The following is a 24,384-nucleotide window of genomic DNA, read 5'->3' as shown; positions in this document are numbered from 1 at the left end:
CGATTAATGCATGCCAGTGACATGTTTGCTTTCGCTGCTGCACTTGAGCAGTGTGCACTATTACACAACTTTAATCTATGATGACCCCAAAGTCCTTCTCTACAGAAGAATTCCTTAGAATAACTCAATTTAGCCTATAAGTAGCTTGTTCATTATTGTTCCCATAATAAATTACTTTACATTTATCAACGTTAAACTGCATTTTCCACCTTTCCAGTTTAATTAAGTCACTTTGCAGTGTATCCACATCCTCTCCTGATTAAATTTCCTTACTCAATTTTGTGTCATCTGCAAATATTGCAATTTTACTCACTATTTGGTAGATGTATTACGCTCGGTGAAGTGCAAAAGTGTCTTACACAATATCCAAAAACCTGTCATTTTTCAAACCAAGCCTGTAACTTCACGGTTAAGAGCTGATTGTCCGGTGACAAAAAACAAACAGTTTATCACATAAATCTGCTCCTATTTCGCTTTCTTTATTAGTTAATAAATATATTAAAACAAGATGGGTCCCAATATTGAACCTTGTAGGACTCCACTGGACCTTATCCCAGCTGCAATGTATGCCATTTACCACCACTCTCTGTCCCCCATTGTGAAACCAGTTTTTAATCCAATTACATATTTTATCTCCTAAACCTAATTTACCAAGTTTTATTAATAACCTTTTATGAGGCACCATATTAAAAGCTTTAGCGAAATCAAGAAGTATCAACAGATATCCCAGCCCCCTACGGACGTCCTCATAGAAGCTAATTAAATTAATCTGACATGATCTATTTTTGACAAATCCATGCTAAGCCTTACTTATCACCTTTTCCCGTTCTAAGAAATTTTGGATATAATCTCTTATTCATGCTAATATTTTTCCCACAATGGATGTAAGGCTGACCAGTCTATAATTTTCAGGGTTAGTTTTTCGACCTTTCTTCCATATAGGTACTATGTTTGCTATGCGGCAGTCCCATGGTACTGCTCCCCAGTTTACTGAATATCAGATATAAGCAGAATCAGCATTATTGGCCAGGTTTACTTGATTATACTAAGAATTTGATTTGGATTGCTGTACAACAGCCAGGGGGGGGGGGGGGGGGGGGGTTAACCAGTGGCAGTACAGACATATATATATCACACATACAGATATGCACTAAATGTATCCTGATGAGGGACACGGACATGGGGAACATATATTTACTGAGTTGTACAGCACCCAGGCAGCCATTCAGCTGCGCCACTTGGTGATTACACAGCCAGATAGTTAGCAGGTAAAAACACGACAGGGGAGACACGGGGTACATGTTCTGGCTAGTGGCACAGATCCTAGGCAGCCATTCAGCGGCGCCATCTTAACATTGCTACTCACAGGCAGCAGTGGAGGGGTTCAACAGCCATCTCCCTTCAGCACCCATTGGAGTTAGCTTGGATGGATCCAGAGGCTGTCCTGTTGAGGGGCTTAGGGGAGGGGAGTACTAGGACAGAAACAGAACTCAATTCTTTTAGTATCCGAGGATCTATATCAGGGATCGCCAACCCGTCGCTCGCGAGCGACGGGTAGCTCGCCCGGTGATTTTTGGTAGCTTGCCTGAACTTTGACGTGATTGTCACTCGGTGGCAGCAGGTCAACGCCGCCAGAAAGTGACCTCCTGCTGTAAAGTGACTCACTTTGCAGCAGGAGGTCACTTTCTGGCAGCGGGAGATTCTGCACCTCCTAATAGGTCTCTACATGTCCCAATGAGAGGGAGACTTGCCGCCGGATGGGGAGGAGACGGTGTCGGTGGAGGAGCCGCCGCCATTCAGGACCTCTACTGCAGTCATCTCAGGAATGGAGGTTGCTGGATGCAAATATCGATGTGGTTGGTGAGTCACATTTCACTGCCGAGGGCCGAGGAGTAGTGTAACTGGTTGCGGAGGTCCGGGATGGACAGTGTTCCGGGGATATGTATCTCGCTGGGAGAATGGCAGCATCAAGTACACCCAGGGTGAGCAAGCCCACAACCATTGTTCTGTGTTACATACAGTGGTGCATCCTAACTGATCCCTTCATCCCCACAAGATGCATCCTCCCATCCCTGTGCCACCTACTCACCACTGAGCATCCTCCTCATCCATGTGTGCCACGTACCCACCACAGGGCATCCTCCACATCCCTGTGTGCCACCCACCATGAGGCATCCTCTGATCCCTTAGTGTCACCCACCCACCACGGGGCCTTCTCCCATCCTTGTGTGCCACCCACCACAGGGTATCCTCACATCACCATGTGCCAGCCACCCACCTTTGGACATCCTCAAGCCTCTGTGTGCCAGCCACCCACCACAGGGCATCCTTGTGTGTCACCCACTCACTGGGCATCCCTATGTACCAGACATAATTCTGGGCATACCGGAATCCTTGTGTGCCACACTCACAGCAACTGACTTCCCTCTGTGCCCCACACACCACTGGCATGTCCACATTCAGCCAAACAGCTTCTGTACTGAACATTGTTATCGCTCTGTACAGAGCATAATGTGTTTAGTGCAGAATTCAAGTACAGGTCACTCACATCACGGAATATATTTGTACTTAATGGAGCGCTCTACTAGTGTTCTCCCTGTATATTATGGATGCATAGGTATTCTATATGTCTTCTTCCTACTCTAAGCCCCTCATCCCTAGGTATGTAGTTATTAGTCCCCTCCCTTTATGAAGTCCCCTGATTACTGGATATATGTGTATTGTACTTGTTCTGGCATAATACAATTTTGAGAAAGAGAATGCTGTCATTAGTGTGGCGCACTGGTAATGAGAGGTGGTTTTAATAAAAATTAACTTTTAATTATTACATCTTAAAATGGCGACATATAAAACACATAACATACATGGGTAAATTTTTGACAAGGTAAAGATAAAGGAATGTAAAGGTAAAGGAATGAATCCTTGCTTAGTGTGTTTCGATATCCCTTAATGAAAGTTATGGACAGTGGTTGTATCAGTGCCACACTCGATGGGTGCACTGATCACTGCTTTCAATAATATCACAAGTATCCCCACTGTTTGGGCCCCCTCACATTTATTTTATGATGATTTGGTGTGTCTTGTTTCAAATCGCCTGGTGTGTATCCACACGCAATTTCGTATGCAATAAATTGGTTGGATATGGAGTATTATACTTCCTCAATTAAATTGCATTACAACAGAAAGATATGCCACTGTAGGTGTATGAAAGAGGCCGCAGTGAGGTTGGTGAGGCGGATTTGGGTATTTTGCCTATAGCATATGCCGCTCATACACTACCAAACTCGTGCTTTTATAAATACAGCTGGTTGGTTTGCTGTGGATATTGTGTAAGACACTGTTTATGATGCGTTTGGTTCACCAATCATCATTGTATTGGAGAAACAGGTGTGGGGATAATATACAGTGGGCCCCTACTGGGTAAGTCCCCTTAAAATTATCATGTGATTAAATGCGTCTTATCACAATCGCCCAGTGTGTACCCCCAATGGAGATTGGTACAATAAATTGGTTGGTTCATACATTAGAATTTTTACTGAATATTACAGTTTATTTATTTGTATTAGGAGCTCCTCCACGTATTTACAGCCGAAGTGCTACCTAACGGCAAATGAGGTCGGCAGGAGTATTGCTTATAGCATGCCGCTCATACGCCCAGGTTCTCTCTGTACACCTGGCTGTTCTCCGGGAATACACACGGGCAGTGTTATTGTAGCTTGTATGCCGGTGTTACACTGGGAGACACCGCAGTGTGATGGTCACAGTGCGGCTCCCCCTGTCAGTGCAACTTTGTATGCCGGTTACACGCTGATGTTACAGGTAGGCAGTATGGACGCCGGACTCCTTTAGCAGCACAAACGGCTGGCTGCTGTGCAGCAGGATTGGAGGAGATCGTGGTCAGGGTCTGACCCCACGACTCCTGTCCGATAGTCTCTCTAGTACTGTCTGTGGTGCGCAACAATCACAAATCAAAATACATTGTGTATTGGTCCTGATGAAGCTAACGGCGATACGCGCGTGGACCACACACACTTAGTGTGTTAAACTCCCATGTCCCTTCCCCAATATACAATGTATTTTGATTTGTGATTGTTGCGCACCACAGGCAGTACTAGAGAGACTATCGGACAGGAGTCGTGGGGTCAGACCCTGACCACGATCTCCTCCTATCCTGCTGCACAGCAGCCAGCCGTTTGTGCTGCTAAAGGAGTCCGGCGTCCATACTGCCTACCTGTAACATCAGCGTGTAACCGGCATACAAAGTTGCACTGACAGGGGGAGCCGCACTGTGACCATCACACTGCGGTGTCTCCCAGTGTAACACCGGCATACAAGCTACAATAACACTGCCCGTGTGTATCCCAGGAGAACAGCCAGGTGTACAGAGAGAACCTGGGTATATGAGCAGCATGCTATAAGCAATACTCCTGCCGACCTCATTCGTCGTTAGGAGCTCCTCCACGTATTTACAGCCGCAGTGCTACCTAATACAAATAAACTGTAATATTCAGTAAAAATTCTAATGTATGAACCAACCAATTTATTGTACCAATCTCCATTGTGGGTACACACTGGGCGATTGTGATAAGACGCACTTAATCACATGATAATAATTTTAAGGGGACTCACCCAGTAGGGGCCCACTGTATATTATCCCCACACCTGTTTCTCCAATACAATGATGATTGGTGAACCAAACGCATCATAAACAGTGTCTTACACAATATTCACAGCCAACCAACCAGCTGTATTTATAAAAGCCCGAGTTTGGTAGTGTATGAGCGGCATATGCTATAGGCAAAATACCCGAATCCGCCTCACCAACCTCACTGCGGCCTCTTTCATACACCTACAGTGGCATATTCTGTTGTAATGCAATTTAATTGAGGAAGTATAATACTCCATATCCAACCAATTTATTGCATACGAAATTGCATGTCGATACACACCAGGCGATTTGAAACAAGACACACCAAATCATCATAAAATAAATGTGAGGGGGCCGGAACAGTGGGGATACTTGTGATATTATTGAAGGTAGTGATCAGTGCACCCATCGAGTGTGGCACTGATACAACCACTGTCCATAACTTTCATTAAGGGAAATCGAAACACACTAAGCAAGGAATCATTCCTTTTTTATCTTTACCTTGTCAAAAATTTACCCATGTATGTTATATGTTTTATATGTCGCCATTTTAAGATGCAATAATTAAAAGTTAATTTTTATTAAAACCACCTCTCTTTACCAGTGCGCCACACTAATGACAGCCTTCTATTTATCAAAAATTGTATCTAATCTTCTGTTCTAGTGGCAGCACACCCTAAAATAAAGACTTATTTAAAGTCTCATCATTATATAAAAGGGTTATATCACATACACAAATATCCTCACCTGTGCGATTGGAAAAAAAGCCTTTTTTTGTGTGTCTAATATGTACTGGGCATTATGGTGTGTGGCATGTTGTGTAATGGGCATAACAGTGTGGCATAATGGTGTGCGTAATCCTAGCACAGTGTGTCCAAATGGGTCTAGCTGGCGCAGTGTGTATAAATGGCACTATTGTTTGGTGTAATGTAAAATGGTACTATTATGTGGTCATGCCCCTTCCCCACAAAGCCATGTCCTAAATTTTTGACACAGACCTTCGGTGTGCACTGTCCCTGTTTCAGGGTTATGTCTTTTCTACAATATGTCTATTTTGCTTTATGTTAGTTGGCCAATTAATACTTCCCCCTGACCCACAATAGTCACAGTGAGGGGTGCCCAAATCTATGTTTGCTTACCCCCCCCAAAAATAGGCTACAGTTCTTAGCGCTCTGGCCATGCCCCCACAGCAAAAAAATGGGGATGTAGCCTCGCAGGAGTACCAAGGTAGTAGGTGAACCCCTTAATTTTGTGTGCGTGCCTTCGGCATGCGCAGATGTCCCTTCTCCTCTACCTCCAGTATTGGGAGGTATGTATGCAACATATTGGACATTGCGGTGTGTGGCATTTTGTGTCTGGGGCATTGCGGTGTGTGGCATAATGTATCAGGGGCATTACGGTGTGTGGAATGTGTAAAGGGCATTTTTTGGTTATTATGCAGATTTTTTTTAAATTTTAGTAGCTCTTCAGGTGGTTTATTTTGTTGCGAGTAGCTCCCGCCCCCAAAAATGTTGGAGACCACTGATCTATATCATCCGGGCCAGGAGATGTGTTACTATTTAGGTTCTGTAATCTATTTTTGACTATTTACTTACTCATACAGTTTGGGAGCAATCAAGAGTCAAGCATTTAGGTGGGTATTCTGGTTGAGGCTGCGACACCGGTAGGGGGGGGCGGGCTGCTGACATCACCAGATAAGCAACCACCAGCTCCCCCAACTCCTTACTCCCAACCATAGTTTCTTCATCCATTAAGGCATATCTTCTAGGGTTTGGTAGCTCAGAGCTTGCCTACTGCTTCCTCCATTGCCCCTAACTGTTACCCAGGTACCGATTCTCTTTCCTCTGTTGACTTAACCTATGACCCCCCTGGGCCTCCTATTCCTCTAATGTAGTGATGGTAGCTGCAAAATGCTCAAGGTTAGATATCTCTCTCAGTGTTGCAATGTATTGGTCAAGATCCTTGACCTTAGCTTCTAGAGCAATGACCTGCTTGCATCTGGTACAGACGTACTCGCCTTTGAATGCAATGTCCATCGGTGAATACATCTGCCAAGATGCACACTGGTGGAGATTCTCAACCTTGTTCCCACTCATTTTACCTAGTTGGAGAAACTGCTATGAAATAACATCAGTACAATAGTATTACAAAACAGAAATGAACAGTAATTAAACGCAAAGATACTTAATTGTATTCATACATCAACAGTATTGCAGTCGATCTGACCCTAAAATAGTACAACTTTATTACATTCTGTGACCGGACTCCTGCCCTACTCTCCGGAATTACAGATGGTGGTTTCTGGTCTCATGGGACCTGGCCAATAAGGGGATTCCCTGTTACAATCAGTAACCTCCTGTTACTGACTCCACCCACTATGCAGTGGGTGGGGATATTGCTGCCACCACCAGACTCCTACCACGTGGCGTCTGGAACCACAGATACCTCTTCAGGCCCAACCACTGGCACCCAAGTACTACCTGCTAGGGTGTATGCGTCAACACGCTGCTGAAACACTGCCGACTGGCGTCGGTTGGTTCCACACTGGTCACGGACCAGGCCTCTGCTTTCGTAGCTGACAGAGTGGAGCTTAGAGATGCTGGATGCTTTACCCAGTACATCCAGAGAACGGGACTGTATTTTGGCATACTCCTATTAGCCACAAGATGAAAACGGTTGTCTTGACGATATGAATGTTTTATTGCTCAAATATAAGCCATGAAAAGGACCCTCTCCCATCTCTCTTTAGGAGGCACAGCATACAGATTACACAGCGTTCAGATACAGGCAGATGTTCAATACTCTTCCAGGAAAAGTGGGAGCTCATTTGACACATTTACATAAAGAAACACAAAATTCTGTGCATTGTCAACACTTTGCACACAGGATGGCAAACACCCAGCGCACTACCTGCTGTACAGTGGTCACTCACAGACATTCAGGAGGAAATTACAAAATAAGCATCTAATTTCCTCATCACAGCGATTCCTTCCTGCCATCATTTCAAAATGCATTTTACAATTAAAATACATCTGTGGTATACTTCTTATATTATATAATAATACATTTTATATATTTTATACATGCTCTGTGCCTGGTGCCCTGCTCCAAGCTTTAGCTCACAGCATTGATGCAGCAGGGGACCTGTCCCAGCACAGTGCTGCTCATACAGTTTAAAACACGTTAAACATGTCAAGTGCCCTTGTCCAAAATGGCACGACAGCATGGAGGGTTAACCCCTTCAGTGCCGTGGCAGCCATTACCCACGTGTGGCCAAACATACATTTGACACCATTCGCACATACATTAACCTACCTCACTCCCACAAAGCTTCTCCTCCAGGACAGCTCACCCCGTACTGAGGGGTAAATGTGTGAAGCTTGGATAAGTGGTATCTATCCCCATAAAGAATGTTATGTACAAGGAGATAATGCACCAGCCAATCAGCTCCAATGTGTAAATTGACAGTTAGTAGCTGATTGTCTGGAGCATTGTGACCTTGCACATAAGCTTCATACATTTACCCCTGACAGCGGAGTGAGCATGATCTCAGGCACTGAGAACAAAGACCCTGTGACTGACGTATGCTAATGCATTTATGTTTGAAACCGAGGATCGCTTGATATTATCACAAACTGGGTCCATTGATGCAATTGCATTCTACGTCAGGTATATAGATGATATCCTGCTAATTTGGACGGACACCAGGGTGGCCTTGGAAGACATGCCGGTGCAGGCCAACATTGGTGACAGCAATGTTAAATTCACTTCAGTCATCAGTGATGAAGCTATCAATTATCTAGATGTGAGAATTGAGCGCAAAGGTGCTATCAATTATCTAGATGTGAGAATTGAGCGCAAAGGTTCTATCCTATCAACATCCCTTTTTCATAAGGACACAGATAGGAACACCCTGTTGGATGCCCAAAGTTTTCATCCTCTGGCTTCTATAAGAGGCCTACCGTATTCGCAGCTATTGAGGATACGCAGGATCTGCAGTGATGCAGCCACTGCAGATCAACAGATGGATGAGATGGTGGACAAGTTCGAAAGAAGGGGTTAGGACTAATTTCATTAAAAGCAGTGAAGGAGAAAGCAATGCGGGTCGCTCGGGAAGACACCCTGACCAGCTCTAACAAAAAGAGTAAACAGAACGTCATACCTTACATCAGTACGTTCTCCACAGGAAGCCCTACAATTGTAGGAACTTTAAAAAAATCTTGGCATATGATAAATCAAGATCCAGACCTACCAGCTCTCAAAAATACCCACCTCATGCCGTGCTACAGGAGAGGTCCTAACATCTGGGACAGAATAGTCAAAACTGACGTGACCAACTTAGGCAAAAGATATTCCCAACATTTTCTATCGAGGAAGCCAGGCAATTATAAATGCACTGGCTGTGTGACCCGTGGAAGCTGGGAATTCGTTTGCACATCCGTATTCAGGCAAGAGGTACAAAATCCGCCAGGTCCTTACATGCTCAAGTAAATTCATGGTGTACATCATCCGATGTCCTTGCGGATTGTTGTATGTAGGGAAGACAGCACGAACCTTCAAGGAGTGTATGGCGGCTCACTGCGCATATATAAAAGCAGCACTGGAGGGCTCAGGATCCCACCAGCCAGTTGCCCGTCACTTCGCAGATGCCCGTCACCCATTGCCGACACTTAAATATAAAATGATAGATCAAGTGGCCAGCAATATACGTGGCGGAGATCGAGATCAAAAACTGCTGCAGCTTGAAGCAAAATGTTTTCAAGTAAATTCCATTCATCCTTCTGGCTTGAATGAATAACTATCCCTCAATTGTTTTCTATAAAACTGATGCTGACATTCACTGGTGCAGTGTAGTATGACAATTCTTGTTTTGTCATTGTCAAAATAATAACATATGATCAGGACCTTACATTATTATTGTGTTTAGTCATCACCTTCTTCTGAATGTTTTCCTTTGAGTTTCCGTATGATGCCTTTTTAAATGTTTATTACCTCCTTTTTTATTGCAACCTCACCTTGATTTGTGTATATTTCCAGGGATATTTATGTATAAGAAAAATTCTCTTTCAGATTGCATCATGGCTCAGCACCTGATGTTCAAGTTGAAATTTACAGTCCTATGTACATTTAACTCTGGAGAGGTCACTGATGGTTTTGCAATAGTTGTTTGTTGTTGCATTTTGTGTATTTATACTGTGTCTTTCTCTTATTTTCTCAGCGTCCTCCCTATCGCCATGGTAACGGCACCAGCGTGATACACCGGCCGGAATGTCAGCGGCAAACAGCGGGTGAGAAGTGCAGTGAGGCTAGGACACCGTAGGTTACTAAGGTGACCGGCTTGAGCTGCGTGTCCGACGGGGCGTGAGGACGTCATCCGCCGGCACCACTGGGGGACCCACCGGGCGTGGGGAACGCAACACGGTGATCTGCTTCCCTATTTAAGAAAGTACATGTCTATGTATCTGTGTCTTTGAAAAAGGAATTCAATTGCCGAAACATTAGAACAGCCAGCCCATGTGGTGTGCTTTCATTTCTAAAGTTTAATCTAAATCCTGCGCACAGTTATTTAAATCACGGCATTAGTCAATTTTCACCAATGCTGATGTGGGGGGGATAGAGCTGGGTGAAAACTGCTGCAAAAACAGGTGAAATAGGCCTGTGAATTCACCAAAATTCATGAATTTGCAGGAATTTTGCTGATAAACGCGTTTTTCGGCAATGCAAGATTTTATGTCCATTTGAAACATCATTACTGGGATTGAATAAGCGAATTGACCTTGCCCCAAAAAACGGGCGAAGCCTGCAGTTTTGTTGCCTGGCGAAAATTTTGAACTGAAAAGGCATCTAAACTATTATTTTTCTTCAAAATGTATGCCAGTGACATATCCAGTGCTATAACTTAATTCCTTTTTTTGCCTTTGTGCATTTCTCTGAAAAGTACAGTACTTTTGCTTGTCTTCATTAGGTTTAGTCTAAAAGTGGTTTTATGAAAAGATTTTAAATAAATAATATGAAAGTCCAAAAACTAATTGTTAATGTTAGGGCTGTTTCACACATAGGGGGTTATTCTGATTCACTCGGAAAGGCACAATCACTCTCTAATGGACAAAACCATATGCACTGCAGGTGGGGCTGATGTAACATGTGCAGAGAAAGTTAGATTTGGGTGGGGGTGTACTTCAAAAGTGATATCTCTATTGCAGTGTAAAAATAAAGCAGCCATTATTTATCCTGCACAGAAACAATAAAACACCCAAATCTAACTCTCTCTGCACATGTTACATCTGCCCCACCTGCAGTGCACATGGTTTTGTCCATTAGAGAGTGATTGTGCCTTTCCGAGTGAATCATAATAACCCCCATAGTGTGAAACACTAGGAACCATAACTGAATTAATGAGCCATTCACAGTTTCAATGTACCGACCGTGTGCACTTACAAGTGCATGGCTTAATCTTTGAGACAAGCATATGCTAGGCAGGATCAACCAGGTAGCTCTTGGGTGGCGAAACTCTGCATGGCCAAGAAGCCGTGCTGTACACAGTAGTTAACAATGGTTGGGATTGTGTCCATTCACAGAGGACACTCATGGGCTGGCTGTCAGGTTACAGCTGGATGTCATCAATGGAAAGGATGCCTGCTGGGCTGTGGCCATCCTGAACATTGTAAACTTCTGTGTATGGTATGGCTTCTTGGTAATGCGAGGTTTCACCACCCGACATCAGCCGAAGCGTGTGAAACCGCCCTTAGAAAGCATGGTTGATCAAGGTTTCAAATACATAGCAATGTTTAGTATTATTATTATAACAAACAGGATTCTAAAACATTAATGTAAAAAAAAAATGGTTATAAAAAAATAAATATATAAACAGTTAAAAAAAATTTTTTTTGGGTCTAACCCAGGATGGATACAAAGGGGGAAGAATGGGGCGATCGCCCCCCTTGGCTATAAAACACCTGCTGTCAGCAGGGACAAACAAACACTCTCTGAAGTCCTGCTTATGCTAAGTCCTCCCTCTTCCAGTCTGGCTGCCAGCTTTTGTCAGTGGAGTGAGCAGGTCACATTAGATGCCTCTACTGCAGTTAATCAACATAATTTGTTGCTTGAGACGGCTTTCATCTTCTCAGCGTCTCCAGTCCACAGTGCTGATAAGAGGAGGTCTAGGAACTCAGAAACTTTGCCAGCATGGTAACAATACTTTGCATAACACTAAAACTGATTCAACATTCTCCCATGCACATAATGCTGTTGACACTTTTACCATTGAAAAAACATATGGAATCCAAATTTAGTATAAAACATTATCCTGCATATTTTGAACTGATGAGTACTGGGCAGACAGCTTGAGTGTTGTGTCCCTGGTACAGATATACAGATAAGCTGTAGCAATGGTGGTCAATAGAGGTTAATACGTATGTCTGCAATGCAGTGTTTATACTGGCTTCCATGGGAAGGGAAATAGTATGCATAATAGCTGGGGTGTTTTGAGACTAAAGTAAAAGTGAGTAGGCTTTTTCTTTCAATAAATAAATAACTGGGAAGGAAGGGAAGAAGTCCCCTGTAAAGGGACAGAGGATTTAATTAGTGGAAGTGTTTACAATATATTTATTTTTGTGATGGAGGAGTCAGGACTGGGAAGGGGACGAGTCAGGACTGGGAAGGGGATGAGTCAGGAATTGGAAGGGGAGGAGTTGGCAATGGGAGGAATCGGTACAAGGGGGAGGGTAAAGATTAAACTGTAAAACCGCCCCCCTTAGAAGAAAAGTCTAGATCCGCCCCTGGTCTAACCCTGCTCAAAAAATAATATTGAAAAAAACATTAGAGAAATAAATACTTACAGTATAGTCCATTTTTTCAAATATTAACCCTTTGTTTATATCATGAAGGCTTAGAAGAGTTTGGTTTGTAATAAAATGTTGAAATGTGACAGCTTCAACATACTCTTGTAGACCTACAGAGAAAAAAAAAATCGTAATCCTTTAAGAGTTACACCGGTAATATAAAACACTATTGTATTGAATTGTTAAGAAGTATTAAACATACAGGGGAGTATTCAATCCCTGCAGCTATTTTCGAAAGGGGAAATAACGGCAGGCACCTATTCAATGCCGTCTTGCCCGACAGCATTGAAGAGGCAGATTGACAGAATGGGCCCGACTTTGAAAGCTGTTGGACCCGTTTTGTCGATTACGGCCGTGAATTGTCACAATCACAGCCAAATCTTGACAATCCACAGCAGTTTATGCGGACACGCCCCCTTTTCACAGATCGGCAAGTGGGACATCGAATCCCATCTGACGATATGCTGTCGAGCAAAACAAAAATGGGTCGACAGTCGTGACCCGGGATTGAATACCCCCCACAATGTCATACCAACATGTGCTATAAACCTAGGCAAAGAAAACAAAGAATAAAACAAAAATAAAGAAAATAATGTGTACAGTATGTGCATCTAAATATGCATCCAGCTGAAACATGGTAGCAAATCAGACATCAATGTTATCAACTTATTATTGATACATTTTACATCCTATGATGGAATGGGGATGTGGCTTGCAAGTTTTAGAAGACAATGCTTCATTCACATTACCTTATTTGTACTCAATATTATAACGTAATGAAGTGTTACGCCTAGAGATTATCTTATTAAACAATGCAGAAATCCAATTTTCACTGTAAAAGGGAATAATTACCAAAGTAAATTTGTGGGATATCCCCCCAAAACCCATAGGCCCCATAGCAAAAGTTTGAAAGGGACCCTATTTACCCACCAATGGTAAATAGACCCTCTCAGATCTGGGCCCCATAGTAACTGCAACCCCTATACTTATGTTAGTTGCGCTATTGGTTCCAGCTCTAGGTTCTGGATACATGATACATAGAATCTGGGTTCTATGGGCAAAATCTTGACGTCTATTACTGCGGTAAATATACTCTTTGGGTTTCTATTGCTGCAGTTTTATGCAGAATTTAACCACAAAAACAATTCCTAATTACTTTCTACTTTTGAAAACAACAGATAAAATGTTAGTGTTTTATAAAAATTTTAGGGCATATTTATTATCTGTTCTTAGATCGAATATTAATAATTTCTTCTCACCACTATTTACACCAATAAATTAATGATCAACCGTTATGAGAAGGACTCATTTTAAAAAGTTCTTGAAGGCAAAGCAGGTTGATGCCTCTCCACATTAGCAGCTGTAGTCTATAGATCAGTGATGGCTAACCATGTGTAAAAATGTTTTAAATGGGGATGAACAAAATGGGGTTGGCTTCGATTTTTCACTGACTGGGTTTGCAGGCCACTCCCTCAAATTTGGGTGCGCAACTACAGCGCACATTGATGTCCATCCTGTTGTGGATTAGAAGTTGGGAGGTATGGGTTGAATGTGTCCCAAAGCATACTGTATGCTTGCACCTGTGCCTATGAGTCGCAAGTTCCGCCATTGCCCACCCTGCGAGTATATTTAGGTTTGCTCTTTTTTTCATTTACAATATTTTTTTTTACTTCTATTTATTTGTACCCTCCTTTTGCCTCCATGCCTTGACAGAACAAAATGTAGACATGATGTCACAGATTTCAATTCTTTCCCAATTCTTAACCAACCAGAAACAGCTACTGTATACAATGCTACACCAACCATCTAGTAAATCCTCTCTAAAAAGGTGGATATGTGGATGTATCTATTACTAATAATAAATACTGATAATACAGAAAATCAACGAATCAATAAATCTATGCTTTTATTATATTCTGTTTTCCTGACTGCTGCTATTATTGCTGCAGATGACTTTAGCTTGTTGCACAATGTACTATTCACTGCGTATGAGGCCTTCCCTTTGCGCTAAACAGTTATAATATGTCAGAAACGGCGGCCATTTTGTTAGGCATGACTTGCATAATAACATTATAAAATGGCTGATCATTCAGAACAGTGCTGTAAAAGTGATTTCTTATAGAGAATTGTTTTTGGTTTTAGAAGCTTAAGAATGTGATGTTGACAGTATAATGGAGCAAGGACAGAAAGCTAGTCTCCACAAACTGAATAATATGGGAACAAGGCCACACATGCGTAGACCCACAAGGCCACTGAAGTTGGGTGTTGGGTTAATTATGACATCATGATTGAAAGCAGAGCTTGCCAATAAGACTCAATGCTTATGAGTAATTAATTAATTAATGTGATAAAGGTTTAAATATCAGAGTTGAGGGAGGCAGTTGAGAAAGAACAAGGAAGCACGGGGGGCTGGAGGTAATTATGAAGGAGGTTTAACCCCTTCCTGACAGAGCCAGTTTTTGCGTTCCTGACAGAGCCCTTTTTTTCAAATCTGACATGTATCACTTAAGTGGGGATAACTTTTTTTTGCTTTTACTTATCCCAGTGATTTTGAGATTGTTTTTTCGTGACACATTGTACTTCAAATTAGTGGTAAATTTGGGTCGATACAGTCTGTGTTTTTTTGTGAAAAATACCAAAATGTCGTAAAAAAATGGAAAATTTAGCAATTTGCAAAATGTTAAATTTTCTGCTTGTGAGACAAATAATCATACCACTCAAAATAGTTAATAACTAACATAGACCATATGTCTACTTTATGTTTCCATCATTATTTCAACTTCCTTTTAATTTTTTTGGACACTAGGAGGCTTACAATATGAATAGCAAATTCTCAAATTTTCAAGAAAATTTCAAACACTGATTTTTTTAGGGACCAGTTCAGTTCTGATGTGACTTTGAGGGACTTGTATGTGAGACACCCCCATAAATGATACCATTTCAAAAACTTCACCCCTCACAGTATTCAAAACAGCATTTTGGAAGTTTGTTAACCCTTTAGGTGTTTCACAGGAATTAAAACAAAGTGTAGGTGAAATTTCAAAATTTCATTTTTTTTGCAGATTTGCAATTTTAATACATTTTTCTAAGGAACACAGTACATTTTACTAGAGAAATGTGACTAAAAATTGATTCCCCCAATTCTTTTGTTTTCATAAATATCCTATATGTGGACCCAGTGTGCACGTTGACCAAACCACAGGCTTCATAATAGAAGGAGCACCTACTTGATTTTGGAGCCTCCTTTTTATGAGATTATTTTTTAGGCACCATGTAGGTTTCTAGGCACCATAAGATGCTAAAATTTAGGAACCCCCCCACAAGTGACCCCATTTTGCAAACTACACCCCTCAGGGAATTCATCTAGGGGTATAGTGTACATTTCAAACCCCCAGAAGTTTCACCAATTGTGGTACAACTGGTCAGTGAAAATGAAAAATTAAATTTTTTACACAAAAATGCAGTTCTGGCTCAAAATTTTTCATTTTCAGAAGGTATGAAGGAGAAAAAGCACCCCAAAATCTGTGCCCCAATTTCTCCCGAGTACGGCAATGCCTCACATGTGACCAAAAAATACCATTTGGGTGCATGGCAGGACTCAGAAAGGAAGGAGTGATTTTTGGATTTTGCAGCTCAGATTCTGGTGGAATGTTGGTGGGTGCTATGTTGCATTAGCAAGACCCCCCAAGCACCAATACAGTGGAACCCCCCCACAAGTGACCCCATTTTGCAAACTACACCCCTCAGGGAATTCATCTAGGGGTATAGTGTACATTTCAAACCCCCAGGGGTTTCACCAATTTTGATACAACTGGGCTGTGCAAATGCAAAATTACATTTTTTACACAAAAATGCAGTTCTGGCTCAAAATTTTTCATTTTCACAAGGAATGAAGGAGACAAAGCACCCCAAAATCTGTGCCCCAATTTCTCCCGAGTACGGCAATGCCTCACATGTGACCAAAAAATACCATTTGGGTGCATGGCAGGACTCAGAAGGGAAGGAGTGATTTTTGGATTTTGCAGCTCAGATTCTGGTGGAATTTTGGTGGGTGCTATGTCGCATTACCAAGACCCCCCAAGCACCAATACAGTGGAACCCCCCCACAAGTGACCCCATTTTGCAAACTACACCCCTCAGGGAATTCATCTAGGGGTATAGTGTACATTTCAAACCCCCAGGGGTTTCACCAATTTTGATACAACTGGGCAGTGAAAATGAAAAATTACATTTTTATACACAAAAATGCAGTTCTGGCTCAAAATTTTTCATTTTCAGAAGGTATGAAGGAGAAAAAGCACCCCAAAATCTGTGCCCCAATTTCTCCCGAGTACGGCAATGCCTCACATGTGACCAAAAAATACCATTTGGGTGCATGGCAGGACTCAGAAGGGAAGGAGTGATTTTTGGATTTTGCAGCTCAGATTCTGGTGGAATTTTGGTGGGTGCTATGTCGCATTAGCAAGACCCCCCAAGCACCAATACAGTGGAACCCCCCCACAAGTGACCCCATTTTGCAAACTACACCCCTCAGGGAATTCATCTAGGGGTATAGTGTACATTTCAAACCCCCAGGGGTTTCACCAATTTTGATACAACTGGGCAGTGAAAATGAAAAATTACATTTTTTTACACAAAAATGCAGTTCTGGCTCAAAATTTTTCATTTTCAGAAGGTATGAAGGAGAAAAAGCACCCCAAAATCTGTGCCCCAATTTCTCCCGAGTACGGCAATGCCTCACATGTGACCAAAAAATACCATTTGGGTGCATGGCAGGACTCAGAAGGGAAGGAGTGATTTTTGGATTTTGCAGCTCAGATTCTGGTGGAATTTTGGTGGGTGCTATGTCGCATTAGCAAGACCCCCCAAGCACCAATACAGTGGAACCCCCCCACAAGTGACCCCATTTTGCAAACTACACCCCTCAGGGAATTCATCTAGGGGTATAGTGTACATTTCAAACCCCCAGGGGTTTCACCAATTTTGATACAACTGGGCAGTGAAAATGAAAAATTACATTTTTTTTACACAAAAATGCAGTTCTGGCTCAAAATTTTTCATTTTCAGAAGGTATGAAGGAGAAAAAGCACCCCAAAATCTGTGCCCCAATTTCTCCCGAGTACGGCAATGCCTCACATGTGACCAAAAAATACCATTTGGGTGCATGGCAGGACTCAGAAGGGAAGGAGTGATTTTTGGATTTTGCAGCTCAGATTCTGGTGGAATTTTGGTGGGTGCTATGTCGCATTAGCAAGACCCCCCAAGCACCAATACAGTGGAACCCCCCCACAAGTGACCCCATTTTGCAAACTACACCCCTCAGGGAATTCATCTAGGGGTATAGTGTACATTTCAAACCCCCAGGGGTTTCACCAATTTTGATACAACTGGGCAGTGAAAATGAAAAATTACATTTTTTTACACAAAAATGCAGTTCTGGCTCAAAATTTTTCATTTTCAGAAGGTATGAAAAAGCACCCCAAAATCTGTGCCCCAATTTCTCCCGAGTACGGCAATGCCTCATGTGTGACCAAAAAGTGGCAGGACTCAGAAGGGAAGGAGTGATATTTGGATTTTGCAGCACAAATTCTGGTGGAATGTTGGTGGGTGCTATGTCGCATTAGCAAGACCCCCAAAGCACCAATACAGTGGAACCCCCCCACAAGTGACCCCATTTTGCAAACTACACCCCTCAGGGAATTCATCTAGGGTTATAGTGTACATTTCAAACCCCCAGGGGTTTCACCAATTGTGGTACAACTGGGCAGTGAAAATGAAAAATTACATTTTTTTACACAAAAATGCAGTTCTGGCTCAAAATTTTTCATTTTCAGAAGGTATGAAGGAGAAAAAGCAGCCCAAAATCTGTGCCCCAATTTCTCCCGAGTATGGCAATGCCTCATATGTGACCAAAAAATACCAGTTGGGTGCATGGCAGGACTCAGAAGGGAAGGAGTGATTTTTGGATTTTGCAGCTCAGATTCTGGTGGAATGTTGGTGGGTGCTATGTGGCATTAGCAAGACCCCCGAAGCACGGTGAAATGATGAACCTAATAATACATAGATGTGTGGTATATTTTAAAACACTCCTTTATACATAGGCCGGGTTTGTCGGGGCAAGTTTCACAGTGGAAAATAGTTTCCTTTCTTATTCCCTTTTTATAGCAAACTTTGCACCTTTTTTGTGTCCTGCCCTTTCTTGCAGTGGAGGGGATTTCGTTCGGAAAATGCTGCCCTGGTACAATACGGGGGCCAGTACTAGAAGTACTGGGGCCCTCTGCCTGCTGGTTCCCAAATATTAGGCCCTTTATGACTTCCTCTTGAAAGTGCATAAATGTCCCCCTCTGGCCGGTAGAACGGAATAGCACGTAAGCGTTATACAGTGCCATCTGGATGATATACACGGCCAGCTTCTTGTACCAGATTTTTGTTTTCCGCAGGGCACTGTACGGCTTCAGTACCTGATCTGAAAGATCCACTCTGCCCATGTACCTATTGTAATCCAGGATACAATTAGGTTTTGAGGTGTGGGTACTGGTACCTCGTACAGGGACGGAGGTGGTACTGTCTCCGTGAATTGTTGTCAGTATAAGGACATCCCTCTTGTCCTTATATTTGACCAACAACATATTTTCGGTGCATATTCCCCTGCTTTCACCCCTTCTCATTACTTGGGCAATGTGCGTTTTTGGGAGGCCTCTTTGGTTCTTGCGCACAGTACCGCAAGCTGCTGTACCTCTTGAACCAAGGGCCTTAAACAGGGGGATGCTAGTGTAAAAGTTATCCACATAGAGGTGATAACCTTTATCCAGGAAGGGGTGCACTAAATCCCAGACAATTTTTCCACTAACACCTACGAGGGAGGGGGGGCATTCTGGCGGTTCAATTCTTGAATCCTTCCCTTCATATACCCTAAACCTGTGAGTGTACCCTGAGGTGCTTTCACACAGCTTATACATTTTTATGCCATACCTTGCCCTCTTACTGGGAAGGTACTGGCGGAATTTAACCCTTCCTTTAAAATGTATAAGGGACTCGTCTATGCAAATGAATTTATCTGGGATGTACATCTCTTCAAATTTGGCACTGAAATGATCAATGACCGGCCTGACTTTGAATAGCCGGTCAAAGGTGGGATCATCTCTGGGTGGGCACTGTGCATTATCGTTGTAATGCAAAAATTTAAGGATCGTCTCAAATCGAGCCCGGGGCATGGCCATACGGTAAAATGGGGTGCTGTACAGAACATCTGTACTCCAATATTGCCTAATTTCTGGCTTTTTTACTATGCCCATATGAAACACCAGACCCCAAAACGTCATCATCTCTACTGCATCTACAGGGGTCCACCTAGCAAATGATGACGTGGGGTTTTGAGCAATAAACTGCTGGGCATATAAATTAGTTTGGTCCACCATTAAATTTATAAAATCATCAGAGAAAAATAATTAGAAAAAGTCAATTTCTCTGAGACCTGTGGAATCAAATTGGATTCCTGGCATGGCCAAAAACTCAGGAACCTGGGGCTCAAAATTGTCTGGTGGTGGGGTCCATACGAGATCAATTATTGGGGGGGGGGGTCTCAGCTGCTCTACGGGGGCGTCTTTGAGGGGGTCCCTCATCACCAGAGGAGGAAGAGGAGCTTAAGACGAATCCTTCAAATTCCCCGCTTGCATCACTGGCTGTGTCAGAGTCAGAGGCAAGCATGGCATATGCCTCCTCCGCTGAATACATCTTCTGGATGACTGGGATGACATTTGGGATGACATTTGGGATGCCATTTTTATTTTTGTGTTACTGGTAGTGAAATGTTTCAACACGTGTATAGTGTAGGGGGGGTACAAACTTTATTTCAACCCGGGGGGTATGTAGTGTGTAGTGTGTATGTAGTGCAGAAAAAAAAAATACTTTATACAAAAAAAAAAAAATTGAAGGGGTTAAAAAAAAAAAAAATTGAAGGGGTAAAAAAAAAAAAAAAAAGGTCCTGCGCCAAAAATTGAGCACAGATGTTGGTCAGTAACGTCCGTCACTGAACAGCGCTCAAAGGCAACAGGAATTTGATCAAAAAAAAAAAAAAAAAAAAAATAGATCAACCCTGTGCCGAAAAAGCTGATCAGTGATGTACGTCACTGATCAGCGCACAGTGGCCACAGGACACCCACAAAATCACAGTGTGTGTAAAAAAAAAATTAAAAAAAGACCCCACAGCACCCACAAAAAAAAAAAAAAGGTGATCAGTGATGCGACACTGATTACCAGTGAGGGGCAGCAGGTGCACAACCTTTGGTGCAACTGACAGTGCAACTGGCAGCAACTGACAGGTATATATAAAAAAAAAAACCTCTGCACCCCCAAAAAGTTGCTGATCACCTCAGATATAGTGATCAGCACAAAAGGCGGGGGCAGCAGACACAAAATTTAGCACTCTCTATCACTCTCTGTCACTATCTCTCTATCTCTCACTATCTATCACTCTATGACACTGCAGCAGCAGCACTGACAGTTATATATATGAAAAATAACCCCTGCACCCCCAAAAAGTTGCTGGGGGTGCACAAAAGGGGGGCAGCAGACACAAAATATAGCAGTCTCTATCACTCTCTGTCACTATCTCTCTCTATCTCTCTCTATCTATCACTCTATGACACTGCAGCAGCAGCACTGACAGGTATATATATATATATATATATATATATATATATATATATATATATATATATATATATAAAAAACCCTGCGCCCCCAAAAAGTTGCTGATCAGTTAATTTATACTGATCAGCACAAAAGGGGGGGCAGCAGTCAGTTATATAAAAAATATATAGCACAATCTGTCACTATCTCTCTATCTCTCTCTATCTCTCTCTCTCTCTATCTCTCTATCTATAACTCTATTACACTGCAGCAGCACAAAATATAGCACTCTCTGTCACTAGGCCTCTCTATCTCTCTCTCTCTCTCTATCTAATAACTCGCAGCAGCACAACACAGCACAACACAGCACAGGATGTCACAAGAAGAAGCAAGATCCAGGCAGTGATCAGGTAAGTATTTAGCAAGGTTCTGGTCAGTATATGGCGGCAGCTGGGCACGGTGACCGCACTGCACGCAATTCCAGACCGGAATGGCGTCTGCAGTGCAGTCACCGTTAGTTTAAACCCCCCTCCATGGCTGTGATTGGTCCGTCGGTCCGACGAACCAATCACGGCCTTTGGGGGCGGGCGGGGTGAGGTGGGGTGACACCAGTGTCACCCTTACACCCCGCGGTGATTGGTGCTGTACTTTACAGCACCAATCACCTCCGATCCCGTGTCACCGGCGAACGTTATTCGCCGGTGACACAGAAAACGCTGTGAATGGCTGTTCACACTGAACAGCCAATCACAGCGATCGCCGACGGGGGGGCGGCATCGCAGCCCCCCCTGGGCATGCAGGGACATGTCTGCTGTCAGGGACAGCAGACATCGTCCCTCTGTCACTGCGTCTCTAGACGCAGTGACAGTTTGAAGTCATGACGTATATATACGTCAAATGTCGGGAAGGGGTTAATCATGGCTAATCACTGTCCTTGAAAGGTGTCCATTTTGATTTGATTTAGAATTACTGTTTAAGTATTAGTTAGTCAGTTTTATGTTTCTTGTGTTAGTCTGCATTTGCAAATACCTGTAATGAAGCTATTCTTTAAGTAAAGCATTGTCATACATTTTATAACAAGGTTGTGTGGGTGTGCAATCATTTCAGCGTTGTCGTTATATTTAAAGGTAATAAAGTAAATATATACAGGTTTGGGTTATCAATCATATCTAATCAAACAAATCTCTGCGTTATCAATATATAAAAATGGATGCTTGTACGAAAGAAAATTTAATTTATTTAGACATTATTAAAATTAAAAAAGGGTATCTAAAAGTACAATTTATACACTATTCATCAAGACATAAAAAATATATTAAAACATTTATATAAAAGGAATGTAGAAATTAGCTTATCTTTTAGATAGTAGGTAGGAGGCAGAAGGGTTAACCAACGCTTTTCGTCTATGTGACTTTTTCAATAGAATATATATATATATATATATATATATATATATATATATATATATATATATATATATATATATATATATATATAAATAAGGGGGGGGGGGGTTATCGGAGAGCGCTGAATGGTGTACCACCTAGTTACTTCAATGCAATATATAACACTGATACAATTTGTGTAGTGACAGTTGATATTTGTCCCTTTCCCGAATGAGACGTGCCAATCTGTTCAAGGTATAAAAGTTCTTTATTGAAACCCAACGCGTTTCGTCAGAACGACTTCATCAGGGGTAAAAACAAAATGACTTTCAAGTATGTGGTTTGATCAACTTTTAGTACTCGTACAAGGTAAAATCCAATATAAGGTGCATTAACGTGCAGAGTTCTTTTTGGTCGAGTATCGGTGAATATGGCCCTTAATGGTGGGATTACTCCATTCCAATAGGGTGGGTAAGATGGATAAAGGCTCCACCAGCCTTATATGGATAAAATACAGCGATTGTCAGGAATAAAAACTCAATCGTGTCAATGTAGAATTATTTTTTCACCACCAATGGGAAATCAGATAGATGGAAACACTTGATTTCGCAAAAAATCTCCACAATGTAGCAATTTTCAGGAGCTCCTTCACTGGCTGGACAAGCCGATACTAATGGCCATTACTATGCTAATAACCTCAAATGCAATATAGCAAGATATTAAAAGGTCTAGCATATATATTTAGTGTGCACCTGCAAACTCCTCCTCCTGCTTGCTGCACTACAAGTCTCAGCAGGTAGCACCTCATATGTCCAGGGTGTGCAGTTTAGGGCCCCTCCCCCTATGTACTATATATTGTGTATTCATACACACTGGAAGGAACTAGAGACGCCTTCCTCCTAAACTTGCACCCCACCCACCTGTCCCAAATTGATTTTAATTAGGTTGGAGTCCCAACATTCAAGACTGCACACCTCAGCTTGGCACTATGAGGGTAAGTCCTACTATACATATATGCTGAGTGTTAGTCTGTGGGACCGTGTTTGGGGCTCAGGGCTCTTTGGGCTGCTGTTGCTGGGCTGCTCCATGGCATCATATCGTATACTTTCAATCACCCCTTTAGTTTGTTTAATATATATGTAGCACCCTTCACATTTATTATTACTTCTTACCTTGGTAAGTCCTATCACATATAATTTCCCCTATCCCTTTTACTATCACTTTAATTTTACACTAATGTGATGCCATGGGGTGGTTCTGCTGGGCTGGCCTGGGGGGCCCTGTGCCCTGGACCTGTCCCAGAGTAGTGTTAGGGACTTGTCCTAATGAGGTAACCTGGACGCGGTGGACAAGCCGATACTAATGGCCATTACTATGCTAATAACCTCAAATGCAATATAGCAAGATATTAAAAGGTCTAGCATATATATTTAGTGTGCACCTGCAAACTCCTCCTCCTGCACTACAAGTCTCAGCAGGTAGCACCTCATATGTCCAGGGTGTGCAGTTTAGGGCCCCTCCCCCTATGTACTATATATTGTGTATTCATACACACTGGAAGGAACTAGAGACGCCTTCCTCCTAAACTTGCACCCCACCCACCTGTCCCAAATTGATTTTAATTAGGTTGGAGTCCCAACATTCAAGACTGCACACCTCAGCTTGGCACTATGAGGGTAAGTCCTACTATACATATATGCTGAGTGTTAGTCTGTGGGACCGTGTTTGGGGCTCAGGGCTCTTTGGGCTGCTGTTGCTGGGCTGCTCCATGGCATCATATCGTATACTTTCAATCACCCCTTTAGTTTGTTTAATATATATGTAGCACCCTTCACATTTATTATTACTTCTTACCTTGGTAAGTCCTATCACATATAAT

The 24,384-nt window shown here is 42.4% G+C and overlaps 1 protein-coding gene across 1 annotated transcript in view; it reads right to left on the bottom strand.

Annotated features, from left to right (window-relative positions):
- TSNAX (translin associated factor X) overlaps positions 1-24,384 on the bottom strand; it is a gene marked incomplete at its 5' end in the record, with an annotated part of 68,925 nt that overhangs the window by 4,870 nt on the left and 39,671 nt on the right. The window contains one exon of the mRNA XM_083174550.1: positions 12,487-12,599. Within this exon, the coding sequence (XP_083030676.1) occupies positions 12,487-12,599 (113 nt within the window). The remainder of the gene's footprint in view (positions 1-12,486; positions 12,600-24,384) is intronic.

This window comes from Crinia signifera, chromosome 3, assembly GCF_055691185.1.
Source record: "Crinia signifera chromosome 3, ASM5569118v1, whole genome shotgun sequence".
Taxonomy (NCBI): domain Eukaryota; kingdom Metazoa; phylum Chordata; class Amphibia; order Anura; family Myobatrachidae; genus Crinia; species Crinia signifera.
The sequence above is the reverse complement of the archived record's forward strand: the minus strand, read 5'-3'. Positions and strand labels throughout refer to the sequence as shown.